The 21,425-nt window shown below is 43.8% G+C and overlaps 2 protein-coding genes across 3 annotated transcripts in view; one reads left to right on the top strand and one right to left on the bottom strand.

Moving 5' to 3' along the window:
* Positions 1-10,804, bottom strand: part of Ostf1 (osteoclast stimulating factor 1) — a 70,140-nt gene extending 59,336 nt beyond the window's left edge. The window contains exon 1 of the mRNA XM_008837563.3: positions 10,588-10,804. Within this exon, the coding sequence (XP_008835785.1) occupies positions 10,588-10,621 (34 nt within the window). The 5' untranslated portion in view covers positions 10,622-10,804. The remainder of the gene's footprint in view (positions 1-10,587) is intronic.
* Positions 10,805-10,948: 144 nt separating this feature from the next.
* Positions 10,949-21,425, top strand: part of Nmrk1 (nicotinamide riboside kinase 1) — a 27,809-nt gene continuing 17,332 nt past the window's right edge. Inside the window, exons 1-4 of one of the 2 annotated variants that reach the window (XM_008837562.3) lie at positions 10,949-11,097; positions 14,953-15,017; positions 19,645-19,735; positions 19,974-20,022. In XM_008837562.3, the coding sequence (XP_008835784.1) occupies positions 14,989-15,017; positions 19,645-19,735; positions 19,974-20,022 (169 nt within the window). In that variant the 5' untranslated portion in view covers positions 10,949-11,097; positions 14,953-14,988. Of the gene's footprint in view, positions 11,098-14,833; positions 15,018-19,644; positions 19,736-19,973; positions 20,023-21,425 lie in introns of both variants that reach the window. The other variant, XM_029565616.1, reaches the window with a different exon arrangement.

The following is a 21,425-nucleotide window of genomic DNA, read 5'->3' as shown; positions in this document are numbered from 1 at the left end:
AGAAGAGAGAGAGAGAAAGGGAGAGAGAGAGAGAGAGAGAGAGAGAGAGAAAAGAACCAGCAGGGTGTTCAAAAATTCATTTCTTCCAAGGTCACTCATGAGACATCAGCTTTTGGCTGGAGACTGCTTCTGGGGTACATCCTGTCTCAAACAGAGTAACACTGTATTCCTAAAGGCCATCTGTGTTCCTCTCATAGCAGAGCAGGCTGGCCTCACAATGTGCTTTTACTGTCACTCCATCCCAGGCCTAGAGTCTCCCATCCCTTAGCCCTGGCCACACAGTAGCAGACGCCCTAAGTTAGGCCTGTAGTCCTGGAAAATTAAGGTCTTTAAGGAAAGGAGGTACTAGGCAGAACTAAAGAGGGTCTGGAAAGACTGACCCAATGAGTCCAGAAGACTCTCACAAAGGCCAGGGGAGATCAATATGTCACCCAAGCAAGCTGACAGTTAGGGAGAAGGAAGAGGGGTAGAAAACAAACAAAAACAAAAAACAGGGTCCTTTACATTTCCTCAGAGAATAAGGCCAGGTAAATGAAAAGATGGGGTTCTCTGGGTCTAGGGTTAGAACAGGGTAAAATATAAGACTATTGAGGTAGAAATCCTCTTTGTCTCAGGGCTTGGCAGGGGAGGTGACATCCGTTGAGGGTTAGAAACTTACTTGCGGTGCCTTTCCTCTGGACCACTACAAGGCCCAAGGTCCCACCCACCTCTGAGGCCACACTAGGCTCATAGGTTGCTCATTTTCATTGATGGATGCCCAGAATACGATTTTGTGTACTTTTAAGTACAGAGACATAGGAGGGGGAAGATGTGGAATTTGCCCTTAAAGTGTTAGTAATGCCCTGGTTCCCTCCCAAGGCCTGAATCCTATAGTTAATATTTGCTGTAAGATGTGAATGAGGTGGCAGGAACAGAAAAGAGACGAACCTTGGCCTGATGGTCACCCAAACTACAGGCTTCCAGATAGTCACAGAATTCACTCTCCTCTCTACATATTGTCCACATGCAGAAGTAGCCCACTATCTTTTGCCATCTGTCCCAACAAATAACAGTTTCAAAGATGTGGAAAATTGTTATTATTATAATAATCTACAAATGGAATTTTTTAATCCTAAAATCACTGCAATATAACCTGTTCCTAACAATATAATTACATAGCCTTAAAGTTAATCCCTTAAACTGAAGGAATAGGTTAAGTGGATCGGGGTTGGGGGGAGGCTTTGAGTTTCTTGTGTGGGATGTGCGTCAATGCAAAGCAGCATGTGGACAGTCACTCTCCTAGGGGAAGACTTCTAATGCCTCTGACTGAGGAGAAGCACTGAAAACTCTCCTGCCTAGATCAAACATGAAAATTTCTATAAAATAAGGTCTACAGAACTAACATTTTCCAAATATAAAAGTCCTGTCACAGTTGATGGCTTCTAGAATGGAGTCAGTTCTCCTTAAGGGTGTGGTCCCTGATAGGTCCTAGTTGAATAGCCCTGCACTCATGAGTATGTGGACAGTACAATTTGAAATTGCCAATTATCAAAAAACAACAACTAAAAAACATGAAGTTGGGAGGGATCTTGGAGGAGCTGGTAGGGACAACTGAGGTCCGTGAAGATGGTCAAAATACATTGTAAGAAATTCTCAAAGAATTCATATTCACTGATAATTCATTTCAAAGTCACTGAGGAAAAAAAAAATCCTGTCTTGGTGACTATGCCTTCATGTCTACATTCTGGGTGGTTCCATTGGAATCTGCTTGCTATAAACAAAACGCTGCCCAACACAGACAGAGCCTAAGTGTAATAGGATCAGACCTAATTATTAATACATTGCACCATCCCATCTTCTCCTCTCTCTCAGTATCTGTCATGAAACTCTGACCTCAAGTGGTCCATCTCTCTAGGTGGGAAGATCCACATGGCACTAAGCACCAGGGACAGCTGGGGGTGAGTAGAGAGTAAGCAAAAAATCCAGGTGTCCATGACAAGCAGTCTGGGTGAGATTATTTAAAAACATGAAAAAATTATGTAAAAGGCCAGTCTAAAGCAATGACAAACCTGGAAGCAGATTCAAGATGCAATGAAGACACTGAGATCCAGAGTGCTCTGAAGGCTTATCAAGGTGATTTAAAGCTCAGGGCCAGAGCATCATGGGCCTGCTCCTTTATGGTGCACAGTGTGGGCCTCTTGAACGCCTGATCCCCCTTCTTCCAACTCCTGAGTGCTGGGATTAGAGGTTTGTACCACCATACTTGGCTTTTATGTGATGCTAGGGATCAAATTCAGGTCTACCAATTAAGTTACATCCCCAACCCTTACCTTATACTCTAATGTAAGTATTTTGGGGAAGAAAACTACAATAAATCAAAGATTGGGTTAACAAAGAGCACATTCATCCATCAGATGAGAAGCAGCGAATTCATCTTCAGTGCCCCTATGTAATTGACAGGAAAGAAAACCAAGCTCCGTTTGGTGTGAGGAACACCAGCCAGTCCTGAGCAAGACACTGCGGTAAGGCTCCCTAGGCCTGTGGCCCTGGTGCCACCATTATGCCCAAACAAGTTGGCCATGCCATTAGGGTCTGCCCAAGATGAGGCCTGAAGAGGGTATCAAATGCATGCCAAAGCCTACCCAAGAGTGGACCGGCACCCAGCCCAACTGTACGACAGGCATGAGAAAGGCAGAAGGCCAACCTGGCAGGTGTCTAGGCACTGAGACAGAGGCAGGTGGCAAGAGCTGACGACAGTTCAAGCAGCAGGCATCCAGATGCTAGTCAAACAAGAGTACCAGAACAGGTGTCAAGACATTAGAGACCTCAGCCTAACCAAGAATCAGGAAATGGGCAAGAGTTTGTTGAAAACACGACTCCTAACAAGTACAAGTCCTATGAACTAGAAGTCCCCAAAGAACACCAGAACCTAAATGTTTCAGTACAGTTGATCCTCCAGCAGGGGAAGGGTACCCAGAACAAGAACCCCTGTGAGATGGGAGGGGTTCCCAGAAAGAGGAGAGAAGCAGTTGCCATAGCAACTCCTACTTCATACTGCACCTTACATCAGGTCCAGGTCCCACGGGGCAGCTGAGTAGGTAGGTGACTTAGATTTAGAACCTAAATGTAGAGGAGCAGAAGAGGAGCTCTGTTCCCCAAAAGAAAAATAAGGGTTGGAAACATTTCAAGTTTGGCACACATAAGGCACACATTCGGAACTTGGGAGGGAATGGTTTCTGTCACAAAGTTCCAGTGCCAATGTTCTTGCCTGAAAATTCCATGAGAATACCTTCAATAGAGATCCTCCAGGAGTACCATCAAGAGATACTGATTCATCAAGACACCAGACTCCAGAAGAGTTGAAGAGAGCATGCTCCAGAAAATCCCATAAAACACAGCAAGCAATGTATCAGAGATAGATGACAGAGCCCAAACTTTAAGCAAAGATGAGACTTGGGAACCTTCCTGACCTCCATTTGTGATGCCTGCCAAAGGATGTCCTCACCCATACTCCAAGAGCTAGAATATGAACCAGGAAGATGAGACATGTGCTCAGGAGATTCTCAGAGGACACATAACCTTTACAGATTAACCCCAGACTGAAGACAGCAGTTGTCTCACAGGAGGGAGTTGGGTCCTGGATGGCAAGCAGGGAATCCTGAAAGGGAACCCAGAAGTGTCTCAGAACAAGGCAGGTCACAAAGACCTTGTCTTGGGAGACTTCGGTTTCTGGAACAAGGGGCCTGAGTAAGTTCCTCCGGCTCAGGCACAGTGCTGTTGGCTATAGCATCATTCTTAATTTGAATTCAAACTGCCCATAAATTTCCAAGAAATCAGGAGAGCCAGGAGGAAAGATCTACTCCAAGTATGTTGGTGAATCCCAAGAATATAAAAGCAAAGTCATTTGTCAAAGTCTTGGGGATGCTATAATTTTAAACTCCTATGCCAATCAAAATGCACAACTGCAAAACTGCCTTCAATTCCGGCCATAAGACTAAGTTCAGAAATTTGCCTTGTGACTCTCGAAAAGTTCTGTAAATGTTTGAAAATAAAGCAAGCGGTAACTGGCAAGAATAAAAAGGTGGCCACGCAGGGCGTGGTGGCGCACGCCTTTAATCCTAGCACTTGGCAGGCAGAGGCAGGCGGATCTCTGAGTTCGAGGCCAGCCTGGTCTACATAGTGAGTTCCAGGACAGCTGGGGCTACAGGGAGACCCTTTCACACAAATCTCCAAAACTCTAAAAAAAAAAAAAAAAAAAAAAAAAAAAAAAAAGGCAGCCTCAGCAGTCACAGTAATTTGCTCCATCAATCTGAAACAGCTAACCCTCCTTAACTATAGCTGCAAACAACAGTCATAACTACCAACCAAAAGCCAAAAATGGCTTAACTCAGAAAAAAATGTACATACATATATATGTATATATATTCAATTCACAGTTCCATGTGTGTGCATCAAGCTTCCCTGAATTCTTAGAGAAACTCGACAGCTGTGTGTCAGCCAAGTGTGCAAAGTAGATGGGTTGTTTCCTTCGTGCTTCAGTCAAATCACTTTTCCCGTCACCTACCCCCCAGCAAACTCATACTCAGCTCTCCAGATCTGCTTCTCTAACCCCTCTTCTGTGATAGCTTCTCAGTTTCCCCAAGCTCCATGCCCCTGTGTTCACAGCCCTCTGATCACCTGTGATAATAACCCCAGTCAAATGTATTAGGTTTTTCTGCTCTTTGTATTGTTCATATTTTTTGATAGTTAGATAAACTGATAGGATCAATTTGGAATTTCTCTGACAGTACACCCACCCCCTCTGACACAGAGACCCCACTGCACAACTATATCGTGTGGATTTGCAAAACAAGGCTATTTGTTGTAGCACTGTTGTAAAAGGCTAGAAACAATCTAAATGTATATTAGTAAGGTTCCAGTTAAACACAATGAAATACCATGCTGGAACCTTCTTGGTACTAATAGTCATCCTTTTCCCCCAAACTCCTTTAATTTTAGGCAGCAAGATGGCTCAGTGGGTAAAGACACATGCTGCTAAACCTAACAACCATAGTTCAATCCCTGTCTCACCCCCCACCCCAAGAAATAAAAATCTAATTAGAAAATCTCCTTGTTTAGGGAATCTTGACTTTAACAGCTCACATTATTCCAGTAAACGTTTCTTCTCTTTATGACATGGGTTTAGTCTTCTCTGTGCATTAAGCAAGTGGAGGCACCTGTGAACACAGTCCTCATTGAGTACCAGGTATAAGGTGTGTATAAGAAAATATCACCGCACCAGTCACACAGAACTCAAATGGTGGGAATGGTGGAAGATACTAGGCCCAACTACTTCCAGAAGGAGGAACCAGAGCAGACACAGGTTCCCTTTGGCACTTTGTAGGAAAGCTACAGGACAAGCCCAACTTTACTCTCTCCTCACCTTTTCCCTGGCAGGCTTATTATGCATGAAGACGTTTTTATGTGTCTATCATTCAGGGCCATTTTGGTGACTGTACACTAACAATGGAAAGTAACTGATCTGAGTGAACCATATGACTATCTCATGACTATACTCATGATCAAATAAAAAAGCAGCTATGCAGAGGTAGGCATGGTGACACACACCTTTAATCCTAGAGGCAGGCAGATCTCTGAGATCAAGGCCAGCCTGGTCTACAAAGAGTTCCAGGGCCCACTGGGGTTACAGGAAGACCCTGTCTCAAAAAGACCAAAAAAAAAAAAAAAAAAAAGCAGCTCTGCAAATACCAATAATACGACTGTGTATGTTAAAAAGGGTAGTTGCCCAACCATGGTTCCAACCCAGGGGGGTTTCCGGCCCAAAGGCATAAACTAGGGACTAGGGAGATAGTTCAGCTGGGAAAGTGCTTGCTAAGCAAGTCTGAGGATCTGAATTTGATCTCCAGAGCCCACATAAAAAGCCAGGCACGGTGGCAAGTGCTTTGTAACTCCAGAGCTGGGAAAGATAGGAGAGTCCCTGGAACATGGCAGAGGAGAAATGACATTCAAGTTTGACCACTGGCCTCTATACACACACACACACACACACACACAGAGAGAGAGAGAGAGAGAGAGAGACACACACACACACACCCCTACACTGCATATACACATACATACACATTAACATGCACCTGACATACACAGACAAAAGGCAGAGACTCAAGTTAAAGTTTACATTCCATTCCCGCCATACACCATTCATAACTAGCCTTGACACATCACATAGCTTACTCAGCCTCAGTATTACTTATTCTTAAAACAAGGATATGAGGACTTACTTCACAGGGAAGTCAGAATAATTATAGGAGATAGAGCACAGAGTGCTTGATACAGTGCCTGACACATGGGGCCAAGTAAATGCTAATTATTCCCAACACCATCACTATCATTCAGGGAGTTTTCAAGATGCTTTTCCTGGACTTTACTTGGCCATTATGTATAAACACAGCATCACATTATAAGAGAAAACAGTGCCTGTATGCATTTCAAAGCCAAACCCATAATCTTGCCTTTGATTCATTATTTATTCAGGGATGGATTGCACAATAGTTGAGATTATTTTAGATGGAGACCCTTTTCCTCTTAAAAGTGTTTTTTAAATGGCATACATGTAATGCCTTTGAAGTTTTATGGTGTTTTTACTATGAATAATAAAAGAACCCAGAACACTGACTTGTTTCTTCTACGTTCTACAGATTTATTTTCCTAAGACACATGAAATATTTATGTTGCTTTTCTCTCTCCAAAATCAATAAATCATTTGAAAGATTTTTAGCCAAGGTCAGACATCATATTACCACCCACAGTGGACTGTCACCAATCTGCCTCAAAGGGCATAACTCCAAGGGCCACATGTCATTCACTGCCTTCATTACCCCTTGCCCCATTCATGTCTCTCAAACAGTCTCTGTGAGAGCAAAATTTTGTCCTGCACACTGACAAGCAGGTAGATCCCTCATTGAAGAACAAGGCTCCCAAGGGTAGCTGAAAGCCACAGGAATACTCTGCACAAAGCTGAGAAGCTATGTGACTCAGGAGGGCAGGACAGTCCCTTAAAGGACACACTGAAGACTGAGTTCATGGTGCCACATCTGGTAAGTAGGGGAAGGATTTCAATGACAAATCCCAAGTGGACAAAAGTGATTCCATAGAAAATAAAATAAGCAGAGCACAAACTGTGAAAGAAATGGTGTTTAAGCATAACACAGAGACTACAAAATAGAAACAAATACCAGTCCACAGCAAGACATTTAAAGCTGAAGTTCAGACACCATTCTGAGGATAACTGCTTTGATTTTTACTTCATTATTATATTTACTTTGTTTGTTTACGACAGAGTCTCCTTGTAGCCCCAGTTGGCCTGGACCAAGCTGACCTTGATCTCACAGCAATCTACCTGCCTCTCCCTCTGCCTCCCAAACGCTAGGATTAAAAGGGAACAGCACTATGCCCAGTCTTTTTATTTTCTTTTTGAATGAAAATGAAAACAGGTGATAAGGATGTTTTTATATTGTCATTAACATATTTATTATCTATCTGCATTTGCAAAATATTCTTTAATAGAAAATGTTTATTATTTGTTTATTGAGACAAATACTGTAGAGCAAGGGTCCCCCGGCCTCAGCCTCCAGGTCCGCACCATTACACGCAAATCTTTACTTTTATTTTTGACAAGATTTTTTTAAAAAATGATTATGATCAGTCACCTAACTGTAAACACAGGACAATCTAGTAAAGCATCTATAGAAACAAACTGACATGGGTTCCCTGGCTACATAAAAAGGAGGGCTCTGCCTGAGCAGGAGCATTCACCCTTCTCTGCTTCCAGACTGCAATGTGACCAGCTCCCTCAAGCTGCAGGACTTCCCTGACAAAATAAATCCTTTCTTCCTTAAGTTGCTTTCCTTGGGGTATTTTATCACAGCAACAGGAACCATAATGAGACACTATTAGAATCCTTCACAGAGCCTTCACCGCTCACCTAGGCCCTCTTCTTTCAGTACTGCCCACTGAACTGAGCCATGCTATTTGCCAGGATTGTGTCCGAAGACAGAAGAAACACCATTCACTGGTTCCTCTGGTTTTTCTTACAGAGCTGCCCAGTCCACTCCAATATATTAAAAGGATCCATGGGAAAATTCTGTTTCAGATCTCAATGCTATTAAACAGCTGTTAGAACCAGAAACTCGTTTCAATTTTCAGGGCACTGAGGACCTTGTCATTGGTCTTTCATTGATTTGTTTGAAGCTGAGACTCATCAATAGGCTTCCTTCAGGACCTTATGACATGTGTGCCTGCACCTGGGACTCCCCACTCCCTCTTGTTCCTCCTCCCACTACCTGAGGTTTGCTTCTTCCTCCTCCTCCTCCCCTCCCATCCCCAACTCCCAATAATTTAAATTTTTGGAAATACGTAGGGATGAGGAAGAATGTAGGCAAAGCAATGAATCAAAAATGAAAACTTAAATATACCCTGGTGAACACCAGGTCTTCTTTGGAGACTTCCACCCATGTGACTTGCCTAGAGGACAAGGAAAGTGCAACATCACTGTCTCTGCTGTCTCCTACAGGGATATCCAGCCCTTCTGTGCATGACACAACCGGAAGCCCCCTTCTACTTTCTGCCCACCAGCTGTAAAATGACTGGGCAGCTCATGTGGGTGCAGGAGTACAGTGCCCTGGCTGATGACACCCTGATGAAGGGCACAGGTCCTGGAGTCAGACCACCTGAGTTCCATCCTGCCTATTCTATCCAGCACCATCCTGCTGGCTGTGACCTGAGTTCACCTTTCTGTGTCTTGCCCTCATTTCCCCTCTGTGCCATGGGAACAAAAATGGTGCTGACCTAATAAGGTTGTTGAGAGGAATGAATGAGTTCAAACACGTACAGGTGACTAGGCCAGTGCCTAGCATACAGTAAATGTGGGCCAGTACTATAATCGAGCATTCAAGTAAGCCAGCACACACACTTCCATGTCTCACTGACGCTAAAATTTCTCATTGTAAGTTACTAAACCAACAAACTAATTTCCATGGTAACTTTAAGTCTCACTTATAAATCAATATGGCGTCAAAAGTTCTCTCTAAACAGCAAAAATGTTTAGCAATGTGTTTTCTGGTTTGCTAGAAAGGAGAAAGCAGAGATGTCACACAACAAATAGTTCCCAGAGTACATCCACAGTTAGTAATGATCCTTAAACCACACCCATGGGTGCAGGAACACAAAACGTTCACAATCAGGCACACAAAGGAACATTCCAGTCCTTATCCCAGTAGGAGCAATAGACCACTTACTATGTCTAGAGGGATAAAAAACTTCAAGGATTGATTCACAGAACATTTTTCAAAATCAAGTACTTTGTTTAGCAATCAAAGAACTCAGCTTGTTGGATATTTAAGGTCCAGATTTACACCTGTGTTTACAAACCTGCCACCTCATACATATGCATCTAAATTGCAAATCGCCAACTTCCACATTTCACATCTAAGGCAGCCTCAACACCTTCCCCAACTCAGTACCGGGCAAAGCCAGTCGGAACCACTTCCTCATACCCAGCCCTGCAAAATGTAAGAATTTAAAGAATGACTATTTCACATATGTGTGCACACTATTTTCAAATTCAGAGACTTCACAGAGCCACTGTATGATTGCAAAACAAAAGTGGATAATTATGAAAGGTGGAGTGCTTCGCGTATTTTTTACATCAAGGGGAAAAAACACTGAAGCAGTGTAGGCTGCTATAGAAGTTGATGTAAATAGCTCAAGTTTCAGCCTTTGCTGAAGTTGAAGGAGGATGGAAGAGAAAAAACCGAAATTCGTCTTTTATCTCTCGATTCCTGCAATTACCTATCCAAATATATGCAACTACGATTTAATTACGGCGAACCGAAATAACCTCAGTCCCTTTAAATTCTCTCGTTTCTCCACATCACAGGAAATGTTCTAACTGTAAAACAGTGAACAAGGAAGACTGCTCAAGAAGACTGTTCGCAAGAACTTCCTACTCTCTCCAGTCTGGCTCGCCGAGGTCATCCAGGCAGCCGAAGCAAAGCGCACGGACGCACAGTAAAGTGACAATTCGAATGGTCACAGCTGGGACCGCTCGGCCGCAGCCGGGGTTCTCTATCCCGGAGCCCGCGTGCTGTGCGGCGAAGTTCCGCGGGGATCCCGGGGCATCGCGAACGCCGCTCCGCCGAAGCCCGGAGGAGGCGGGGGCAAACCCCACCCAGCCACAGCGCACTTCCCGTTCGCCGGCCGGTCAAGAACTCCAGCTTGACAGAGACACCCCAGGAAAGAGGAAGTGAGCTATCTTTCTAAGCAGTTAGCACAGTCTTTAAAAGAAATCCACCGCCCTGTCCCGGGAAGCTTCCGCGGGAGGCTGACGCCACACCCGCGGGAAAGTCGCGGCGACTGCGTGCGAAGTCCGAGGGTGACTCCGCGGGCACCCGGCCCTCAGTCCCCGCAGCCGCGCGGACAGGACACCCGGGGCTCAGGTGTCCGCAGCCCGGGGCTGCGGCGACCGCACCCGGGGGAAGGCCCGCGGTCCCAGCCGGGTCGCGAGCCGCCCGCCCTGGGACCCGGAGGCGCAGAGCTCGGAGCTCTTACCTGGTTTGACCGGTTTGGGAGGCGGCTTGGACATGGCGCTTCCCGGAGCGGCGGCCTCAGCCGGCGCGCAACCCCTACAAGCGCACCGGCACCCGGCGCCCAAGCCTCAGCCGGCGCTCGCCGCGGCTTCGGGACCCGCGAGCAAGCCTGTGCGGGACGCGCAGACCAAGCCAGCTCCGCCGCCTGGCACCGCCCGGCACCGCCCACCAGGAAGTGGCCGCGCCTCGCGGGCCTCTGATTGGCTAAAGAGGCACTTCGCCGCGGCGGGGCGGGGCGCACGGCGGCAGGACCCCGCAGAGTCCAGCTCCGGCGCCGGAGCGCTAGCTGAAGGCCGAGCCCTTTCGAGCGCGCGCCGGAGCCCCGCCCACCGCGCCCTAGTGGGAGGGGCCTCCTGGAGGCCACGCCCATAGGCCCTCTGCTGGGGGAGCCGCTAGAGAGCGGAGGAAGGTGAAGAGCGTCCTCAGAGGCGCACTCTGCAGCTGGGCTAGGAAGATCTCGAACCCGCACCCGGTGAGTACCCACCTGCCACCGTGCCCTGGTCTGGGAGCACCTCGACAGGGTTCCTGCGCCCGACGGGGAACTGGGTTGAGTCCAGGGCTGCCTCCAGGAGACCACGCATTTGTTGGGAGGAAGATCAGGTCTGGATCCACACTGGCCAAGACGTCCTTCCTCCAGAATCGTGTTGACAAACTCCAGTTCGTTTGCTGCCTGTTTGTGTAAAGCCTTAATAATGCTTTTGGTATTTTTAATGGCTGAGAAAAAAGCAGAAGAATAGCATTTTGTGGTACGCGAAAGTTAGCTTTCAGTGTCCATAAAGTTTTATTAGAGCACACAATGCTCATTTGCTTATGCATTGTGGCCATCGTCTCATTTCAACCTCAAAGTTGAATAGTTGCCCACAAAGCCAAAACCATGTACCATGTGGCCCAACTTTACAGAAGTTTGCCCAACTCTGACCTAACAGTGAATCTCCTGCGAGATGAGGGCTGGAGCATACATAGACTTGCAATGGTATAATTAGTATTGTAAACCTACTGTGTGTGGAAGGAAAGAAAAAGATGAAAATACTGCCGGGTGTGGTGGCGCACGCCTTTAATCCCAGCACTCGGGAGCCAGAGGCAGGCGGATCCCTGTGAGTTAAAGGCCAGCCTGGTCTACATAGTGAGTTCCAGGCCAGCTGGGGCAACAGGGAGACCCTGTCTCAAAAAGACCAAAAAAAAAAAAAAAAAAATCTTTAAAAAAAAACAGAAATACTGGAGGAAGTGACGCATGCCTTTTCCCAGCACTGGGGAGTCAGAGGCAGGTGGATCTCTGTGAGACCAAGGTCAGCCTGGTTTACATATCAAGTCCCAGACCAGCTGGGGCTATAAGAAAACCCTATCTCAAAAATAATTAAATTTAATTAAATTTATTTAATTAAAATAAATTTAAAAACCTACACAGCTGGTGGGGATGGTTCAGCTGACAAAAGGTGCTTGTAGCCAGACCGGAAGACCTGAGTTCTATCCCCAGGACCCACATGATGGAACAAGAGAACTAACTCCCACAAGTTGTCTGACCTCCACATACATGGCAGAAAATAAAAATGTAAAAAAAGAATTTTTCTTAAAAAAAAGAGCCTATATAAAATGAAGCATCAAAGTGTCTGCTGAAGTTGAGGGGCAGTGTTGTTTTTTAAAAAAAAAAAGCAAGTCTAACTGAAGAGCAGCAGCATGGGTTACCCCAAACGCCAGCCTGGGGAGAGTTCTGTTTACCAAAGGGGATCAAAGTTTAAAGAAGTAGGAAGAGACTGCCCTGTGTTATAGAAAAGTATTCAGAATATCTGTTAAATAAGGTACGTGAATGAGAAGTCCTACAAAACATTTCACTCCTGAGATTCCAGACTGCGCTTGGACATTTAATTTGACTTCTCTCTCAGACTTTGTCAGGACATTATTGTCTCCTTTCAGCATGCTGATTCATTACATGGCCCTGAGAACCATTCTGTAGTTTAAAGTCCAAAATGGGGGTGGAGAGAGGACTCAGCAATTAAGAGGACCCAGGTTCTGTTCCCAGCACCCATGTAGCAGCTAACAACCATCTGAAATTCCAGTTTCAGGAAATCTGACACCGTTTTCTGACCTCCACAGGCGCTGCATGACACAGGTGAACTTACATACATTCAGGCAAAACAGACACATAAAATAAAAATAAATTTAAAAAAAAAGAATTTTAGAATCCAAAATGTTCTATTTTTAGGAGTCAAATGAGTTAAAGATGAACATGAGCCAATTATGAAGAAAAGACTCAACATTTATGTTTTAAAAAATAAGCCAGTCTTAGTGACACATGTCTGTAATTCCTGTACTCAGGAGATAGAGGAAGCCTTGGCTGCAGACATCCTTGGCTTCATAACAAGTTCCAGACCAAACTCTGCTGCATCAAGAGATTCTGTCTCAGGAATAAATGGAATTTGAACAAAAGTAAAAATGACTTATTTAAAAATTGCTATCTCACTCTTCTTTTCTCCCCCTATGTAAATATTCTCTGCCGCTGAGGAGAGCTTTGCACACACTGGGAAAATAAACTATAGAAATATTACAGGAGACCAAAGGTGGCACATATTTCCTAGTGATAGGATGCCCTGAACTGATAACATTGCAAAGTTCAAAAAGTTGTTTCTCCAGAGATATAAGATTTCCAGTTTATAGTTGATCAAAGTTGTATTTGTTTCATAAAATATGCTACCACAAGGCCAAGCAGAGAAGCATACACCTGTAATCCCATTCCTGGGGCGATGGAAGCAGGAGGATCAGGAGTTCAAGGTCATCCATCCTCAGCTACATACATTGTCAATTCAAGGCCAAGCTGAGTCACATTAAAACCCTCTCAAAACAAAATAAGGTGCCAGAGAGATGACTCAGCTGTTAAGAGCACAGCTGCTCTCCCTGAGGTCCTAGGTTCAGTTCCCAACACCCACATGGCAGCTAACTATCATCCATAACTCCAGTTCCAGGGGATCTAATGCCCATTTCTGGCTTGTATGGGCATTGCACACATATGAGGCACTTACATACATGCATGCAAAACACTTATAAAAAGAAATAATTTTAAAAACAAAATTGCAACATATATTTGGAGCATGGCAACTCTTGATTGAAAGTTTTTTTTTCATTTGGTTTTTAAACCATTTTCAACAAGAGGACTAACAGCTAATGAAATAGAATGATGTGGAAGTTGATGGTGCCCAAACTTGAAGTTCCCATGAATCAGCCCTATTCATACCACAGATTGCTTTTGCTTTTGTTTATGTTTTCATTTTAAATGTATGAATGTTATGTCTACATATGTGTAAGTGCACCATGCCATGCGGTGCCCAACGAGGACAGAAGAGGGCATCGGATCCCCTGGAACTGGAGTTACAGATAGTTGTTAGCTGACATGTGGGGGCTAGAATTCAAACCTGGGTCTTCTACAAGAACAACCAGTGCTCTTAACTGCTGAGCCATCTCCAATCCCCATCAACACACTGTTTTTGAAATGAGCAGCTTCACAGATTGGTAAGCCTCTGCCCACCAGCTTGGGACATGAAGTTTAATAGCAAGTACCCTTACCTGCTGAACCATGGGGCAGCAGTGCGGGTGGGGGAGCTGCTGTTTTGGAGACAGTGAGCAGCCTTGCATTTTCATGAATTTGGCTGTGGGCATTCTCTCCCTTTCTCCCCCAAGGGATCTTATAAGTAGGCCCTTGACGCTACACCACTCCTTGTTTCTGAATTGCTGGAGTACCCATGTTAGTAACTCCCTCAAGTCTGCTTCTAGTGCCACAATCACAGTCATTATTTACATGCTATGTAATTGAGGCAGCATCCTCATGTGTATGCATAGATGTGGCTGTCAGGAAAGGAACCAATCCTTTCCATTCACTGGGCACAGCAAATGTATGGCCCATCCATAATACATCAGTTATCCATCAGAGCCTGACAAGCTAGGGCATGTGCAACATCCTTGTTGTGCTCTTGGTTATAAAGTGTTTTATAGCAGCCAGCGATGATGAAAGATGTTCACTTAATTGATTTTGTTTCATTTTTGGCTTTTCCATTTTCCAGCTCTGTCACCTCAGGCATGTCATTTCCAGTCTGGGCCAGTTTTCACTTCTGCAAAGCCTGAGAATTTACACTATACCAATACAGAAAGAGAGAGGGTGGGAGGGAGGCTCCTGTTTGCCTCTGCCTCTGGCTAGCTGTGCTTTTCTTTCTTTTTTACAGAGAAAAAACAAAAGAAAGTCTAGACAGAGAAGTCTCTACATCCAGAGAAATGGGTCACCTTTTCAGGATTTCAACTCTAGAAGCTAAATGATACCAACTTGACTTTTTTCTTTTTTTAGGAAGTATTAGGAAGTTGTGATTTTTCAAAGCCAATTATGAAAACATTTGTCATTGGAATTGGAGGGTGAGTAATTTTACAACAAACAAATAGCTGGGCAAGACACTTTGGATGCCTACGTGGTGTTTCATGTGGACATGAAACTTGGGAAAACTTGGGGGAGTTCCCAAGTCCTGCAGGGAGTGGCACCTTGGAGTGCTGCTGTGTGACTACCAACAGAGAGTTAAAGGTCATCCAGGGAGGGAAGAGCCAGTCCGTAGCATCACCTACTTTTTTGTTTGTTTTCTGGAGCTGACACTGGAGGGGAGGCCTGTTGAGGGTGACTATCATTTTCCATGTGGGTGCTTTGGCATGACATAAGAAAATCATTCCTGGGGCTGGAGAGATGGCCCAGTGGTTAAGAGCACTGGCTACTCTTGCAGAAGACTGGGGTTCAGTTCCCAGCACCCACATAGCAGTTAACAACCATCCATAACTCCAGTTCCAGGGGATCTGACACCCTCTTCCGACATCCATGGGCATTGCATGACACGGGTGTACCTACATACATGCAGGCAATACACTCACACACATAAGTGAAAATAATTAATAAAATATTTCAAAAAGAAAATCATTCCTTTTTATGCCCACCTTTGGACACAAGGATACCGACAGCCTCACCTCCACTCCTCTTCCCCCACACTTAGGTGGCCAAGTGCCCTGGTTGCCCAGGCTAGTCTGTGTTGCCCTGGCATAATAATTAGCTATGCATCCCTCTCTCACAAGTGCCCTAAATTGTGTCATCATCCTTCCTGTGGCACCAAAGGGTATGTGCAACTTAGACATCAACAGTAATTGAAAAAGACAGTATCTGTTTTACTACCATATTGTGTTCATCTTTCTTCATGTGAGCCCTAGTAATAAAATATTTGATGTATTAAAAATATAACTTGAGGGATGTAATTCATTGGGTTGTTATATTACATTATAAAGGAAGTCATCAATGAGGAGTCAAACAGGACTGGGTATAGCTCAGTGGTAGAGCATTTGCGTAGCATGTGTGAGGCTCTGGGCTCTAACCTCAGCAGGACAAAAAGAAAGAAGCAAAGTAAAGGGCTGGAGAGATGGCTTCACAGTTGAGAGCACCGGCCGCTCTTGCAGAGGACCTGGGTTCAGTTCCCAGCACACACGTAGTAGCTGACAACCATCCTAAAGCCAGTTCTAGGGAATCTGATGCCCTCTTCTGGCTTCTGCAGGCATAACATGACACAGGCACACTTACATACATGCAGGCAAAACACTCATATACATAAAATAAAAATAAATCCAAACAATTTTAAAAGAAAAAAAAAGAGGGCTGGAGAGATGGTTCAGTGGTTAAGAACACTGGCTGTTCTTGTGGAAGACCCAGGTTTGAATCCTAGCACCCACATGGCAGCTAACAGCTGTCCATAACTCCAGTCCCAGGGGATCTGACACCCTCTTCTGACCTCCACAGGCACTGCACGACACAGGTGCACCTACCTACATGCAGGCAATACACATATACACATAAAATAAAAAAACAAGTAAAATTTTTAAAAAAAGAAAAAACTAAAATAGAGTACATTACTGGACATTCTGATATGACTTGCCTTGGTCCTCACAGAACCAGAGCTCACTGTTGCTCTGGGACTTCTCTTGTCCTCCCTTTCTTTCCACCCTCTGATTTTAGGCAATCATTCCCTAGTTATAATCCTCTAAGGTTTCCTACACAAGTCTGTCAGTTTAATCCTCATATTAAAAATACCCATGCTAGGGCTGGAGAGATGGCTCAGCGGTTAAGAACACTGGCTGTTCTTGCAGAAGACCCGGGTTCGAATCCCAGCATCCACATGGCAGCTAACAACTGTCTGTAACTCCAGTTCCAAGGGATCCGACAGCCTCTTCTGTCCTCCAAGGGCATTGCACGACATGGGTGCACTTATGTACATGAAGGCATAACACTCATACACATAAAAAATAGAGTTAGACTTTGTCTTCCATTCCAGCAGCAAACAACTTTCCAGTTTCCTCATCTGGAATATAGGAATATTAGTATCACCCCGTTACGGGATTCTCCTCTTGTTTGAGTTACTGTAGATACATTTTTCACTTCACCCTATTCTCTACCCTCTTGTAACCTGTCATGTAAAAGAAAAAAAAAAAAAAAAGAAAGCCAGGAGCTGTTCATTTTGGGGTGTTGTAAACAAAAGAAGTGCACCTGTAGCCACTCACCTTTCCTAGGATAGAACAAACCCTGGGCTGGGCGCTAGGGGAGTGGGAAGCTTATGTGTACAAGGCACCTTGTAAGTCATAGGCGAAGGAGTGAGTCTTGAGACGTCAACTGACAAGGATGATTGCATTCCAAGTGCAAGCCACAGGCTCAGTCTTGAAGCCCTTTTTCTCCCCGGTGCTCTGTGATGGACTGTCTTCCAGCTAGGCCATGTGCTTCAGGACTCATAAAGAAGGGCCCTGCTTTCTCTTTGGCTTCAGCCAAATCAGTGGGAAGGGATCTATTTATTGTTGATTCAATTGTATGATTTGTTTTTAATGATGTTGTTATTTATACAAGTGTTTTGATGGCTGGTATATTTATTGGTATGTGTGTAGTGCCCACAGAGACTGGACGAGAGCAACAGAGTCAGAGTCACCATGTAGGTGCTGGGAGTCGAACCCAGGTCCTCTGGAAGAACAGCAAGTGCTCTTAACCCCTGAGCTGTCTCTCCAGCCCCAATTGTATGATATTAGAAAGGAAATGACACAACTTTCTTGCCAAATTTCTCAGACCATAATAAAACTACACCCTTTTACTATTTTAAACAAAAGCTCTGGATCTCATATATGGATTTTCAGTATGGTTTATAAACATTTTTGTTAAAGAAGAAAAGATCATGACCATGTTCTCAATATATAGGCTAATCCCCCACCTACTTCTTTTCCAAGAGATCACTCATATCCTATCTACCTGTGTATTATAAGGTTAAATGGAAAATCTTATTAATCAACTCTTCAGGTATTAAGCTGCTAATTTAATAATGCATAATGAACACTTTTGATGAATAAGTCTTAGGGTTTTTTTTTTTCCTCTCTATGTTGTAACATTGTGGTAGTGATCTCACCTAGGACTAAGCTCAGACTCTTGCCAAAAACATGTACAGTCAGGAGTTTTGTGCTGTGGACATTTGGTGGTGTGGGGAAATCTTGACCTTTTTTCAGGGCAGTGACTTTAAGTACACAATATAAAGTGCAGGACTATAAAGGAAATAAGCTATATTAAAATATAGTTATGAGCCAGCCATGGTGCTGCATGCCTTTGATCCCAGCACTTGGGAGGCAGAGGCAGGGAATTCCAGGCAGAGCCAGCCAGGGCTACACTGTGAGATCCTGTCTCCAAAAATAAAAAGTGAAAATAAAATATTTTAAAACAAATTTGTAACATTGTAGTATTTCATCACTTGTGTAATAAATAACAATATTCGTAAGTTTTAAGTAATAACAAGCATCGATGAGACTTCAAAGTACCTGCCCCAACTACCCCACTGGATGACTAGATGTAAGATTCATGTTGATGCCCGAGTCAAATCACAGGCTTTGTTACTACTATTGTTTATTACTTAGAATAAAAGGGGTTGGTAATTTTGTGTCCGATCTAGTGAAAATAAAGATGCAATACCTTTCCTTTCAAATTCACAATAACCCTGAATTGACTTGTTGGACCCTTTGGCAGTGACTGAACCCCAGGCTAAAAACCTCTCAGCAGAAATGGTTGAATAAGCCAAACTTGGTGGCTGACACTTGTAATCCCAATACTCAGGAGGTTAAGGCTTGCTGTAAGTTCAAGGCCTGCCTGGGCTCTACTGTTACTTAAAAATGAACACAGACTACAGAGGGAGCGTGTTTCAAAATAAAAACCAAAAGAAAAAGAAAAGACTGAATAGAGAAATGCCACCCATGTGCTACTCAGGGTCCTGGGGGCTGAGAAACAGGACACTCAAGTCATTAGTCAGGTACCCAGTCCCCTGGATGTCACAGTCCAGCCAGGGGAACAGACAGCCGAGCTGCTGTGGGCCCCCACCTAGACCCAGAAACAAAAAGTCCGGAAAGAAGTACTACACAGGAAATGTAGATTTGTGGGTGGGCAGGCTTATGTAAAAGCCATTCCTCTTTTTCCAGGGTTTGAAACAATCACTGTAACCATGGGCAGTTCTGTATACTTGCAATAAAATGTGCCACTTAAATTCTCTGTGGTGCATATCAAACCCTCACAGAGTCAAAAAATGTTTCACTTCTAACACAGTGTCTGTATTTTGAAGTTTTCGAGTCTAGTTTGCTGATCTGACAGTCATTGCCCTTCTCCACCCTTCTCTGCTTATATTACTAAGAAAACACAAATCTAGCCAGATGTGGTGGCACACACCTTGATTTCCAGCACTCAGGAGGCTGAGGCAGGCAGATCTCTTGTGAGATCAAGGCCAGTTGTAGCTTTAGTGAGTCTCAAACAAACAAACAAACAAGACAGTGTATCTATCAGGCCCATGATTTTGCCAGCAGTCAAAAACACAATTTGTTAAAAGTAGTATATTTCTTAAACAGTTAGTATTGTTTTAAATATCCTTTTTCTAAAAGGATCTTTGAAAATGTTCCATGTTCTCTAAATGTCTTTTTGGTACCTTGTTTCTTTTTCTTGGTTCAGTGTGACAAATGGTGGGAAGACTACACTGGCTAAGAACTTGCAGAAACACCTTCCAAATTGTAGCGTCATATCTCAGGATGACTTCTTCAAGGTATCTACAAAACTTCTTAGATAATTTATTTATCACAATAATTCATCATGAAGTCAATTAGATTGTATCCAAGGGGTAGATTCAGTGTTACCTGCCCACTAGATGGCACCATCTGCCAGTGCCAATCCTTGACCTCATTTTCCAAAACATTTATTAAAGGCTTATGTCTTTTGCATTTTATAATCACATCATTTCTGCCCTGTGTATTATTTTGATGGATACTTTATTATTTTTCCAGCCAGAGGCTGAGATAGAGACAGATGAAAATGGATTTTTGCAGTATGATGGTAAGTTGAGTCATTTGTAAAACATTATGAGCTTATGATCATTTTCTTTTTCAGATTCAAAGGGGTGGACAAGAGGATTAAGTGGGTAGAGGTGCTTGTCACACACATGACCACCTGATTTTGATCCCTAGAACCTTTGTAAAGGTGGAAGGAGAGAACTGATTGCACAAAGTTGTTCTCTGACCTCTACATGTCTGCTTGGCCTGCATGATGTCATCCTTCTCAAGAATCAACAAATACTATTTTTTAAAATTTTTAAATATGCTGCAAAGCCTACCTTTGTATGTTTCTGACTTATCTTCAACTCTTTAAATAAGTGGAAGCCTTCCCCCACATTTATATTTCACACTGAGAACTTTGGGGTGATGGATTGTTCTCTAACAGCTGGGCAAGATAGCTCAGCCATGCCCGCCACTCCCAACCTCACCCCACCAAAACATCTGACCTGCAACAAGCTAAGCTTTCTCGCTCCTAGCCTTCCTTCCTAGCAGCAAAGTAGTAAGAAGCTTGTTTATTTTCTTTTTCCTGCTCAGAAAGTCTTGGCATATTTTTTATATAGACTCACTTCATTCCCTTGCCCCAAGTAAACACTGTTTAAAGCCAAAGAATTAAAGTCAGCCAGACTGTTGTGTCCAGTGTTCTTACTGTCCTTTATAATTAGCAAGATATTCAGTGTGCATGCAGACCTACAGAGGGAGCACTCTTAAAAAGTCACGTTTGTTCTTTAACACCTCTTTCAAACACAAAATTTTCAGACAAAATCCTTTATTCACTCTTCTTGTCTTTAGTTTGTATCATGATACATTTTTTTTCCTCTCTTCCCAAAGTTTGAAATGTTTTTTGGTTTTGTTTTGGGGGCAGGGTCTCCCTGTAGCCCCATCTCTCACAGAACTCACTGTGTAGACCAGGCTGATCTTGATCTCACAGACATCAGTCTGCCTCTGCCTCCTGAGTGCTGGAATTAAAGGCATGTACCACCATGCCCTGTTTTAGAAAGATTTTTACAAAGAAGAATGAAGCCATGAAAAATTGATTTCAATGTTGACAAAAAAATATTCCTATTTATTAGGGAGCTCTTGCAAACTGCTACTAAAAATAATAATATCAAAAAATAGGGGCTGGAGAGATGGCCCAGCAGTTAAGAGCATTGACTGCTCTTGCAGAGGACCCGGGTTCAAGTCCCAGCACCCACATGGCAGCTGCGAACCGTCCTTAACTCCAGTTCCAGGGGAATCCAAAGCCGTCTTCTGACCTCCACAGCATTGCACAACATGGGTGCACTCACTTACATGCAGGCAATATACTCATACACATAAAATAAAAATAATAAAATAGTTTTTAAAAAATAGTAATATCCCAGTAGAAAAAAATGGTAACATAAGTAAGCTATTCAAAAAAGCAGG

Source organism: Nannospalax galili, unplaced genomic scaffold (genome assembly GCF_000622305.1).
Source record: "Nannospalax galili isolate Female #2095 unplaced genomic scaffold, S.galili_v1.0 scaffold858, whole genome shotgun sequence".
In the NCBI taxonomy this organism is placed as follows: domain Eukaryota; kingdom Metazoa; phylum Chordata; class Mammalia; order Rodentia; family Spalacidae; genus Nannospalax; species Nannospalax galili.
The sequence above is the reverse complement of the archived record's forward strand: the minus strand, read 5'-3'. Positions and strand labels throughout refer to the sequence as shown.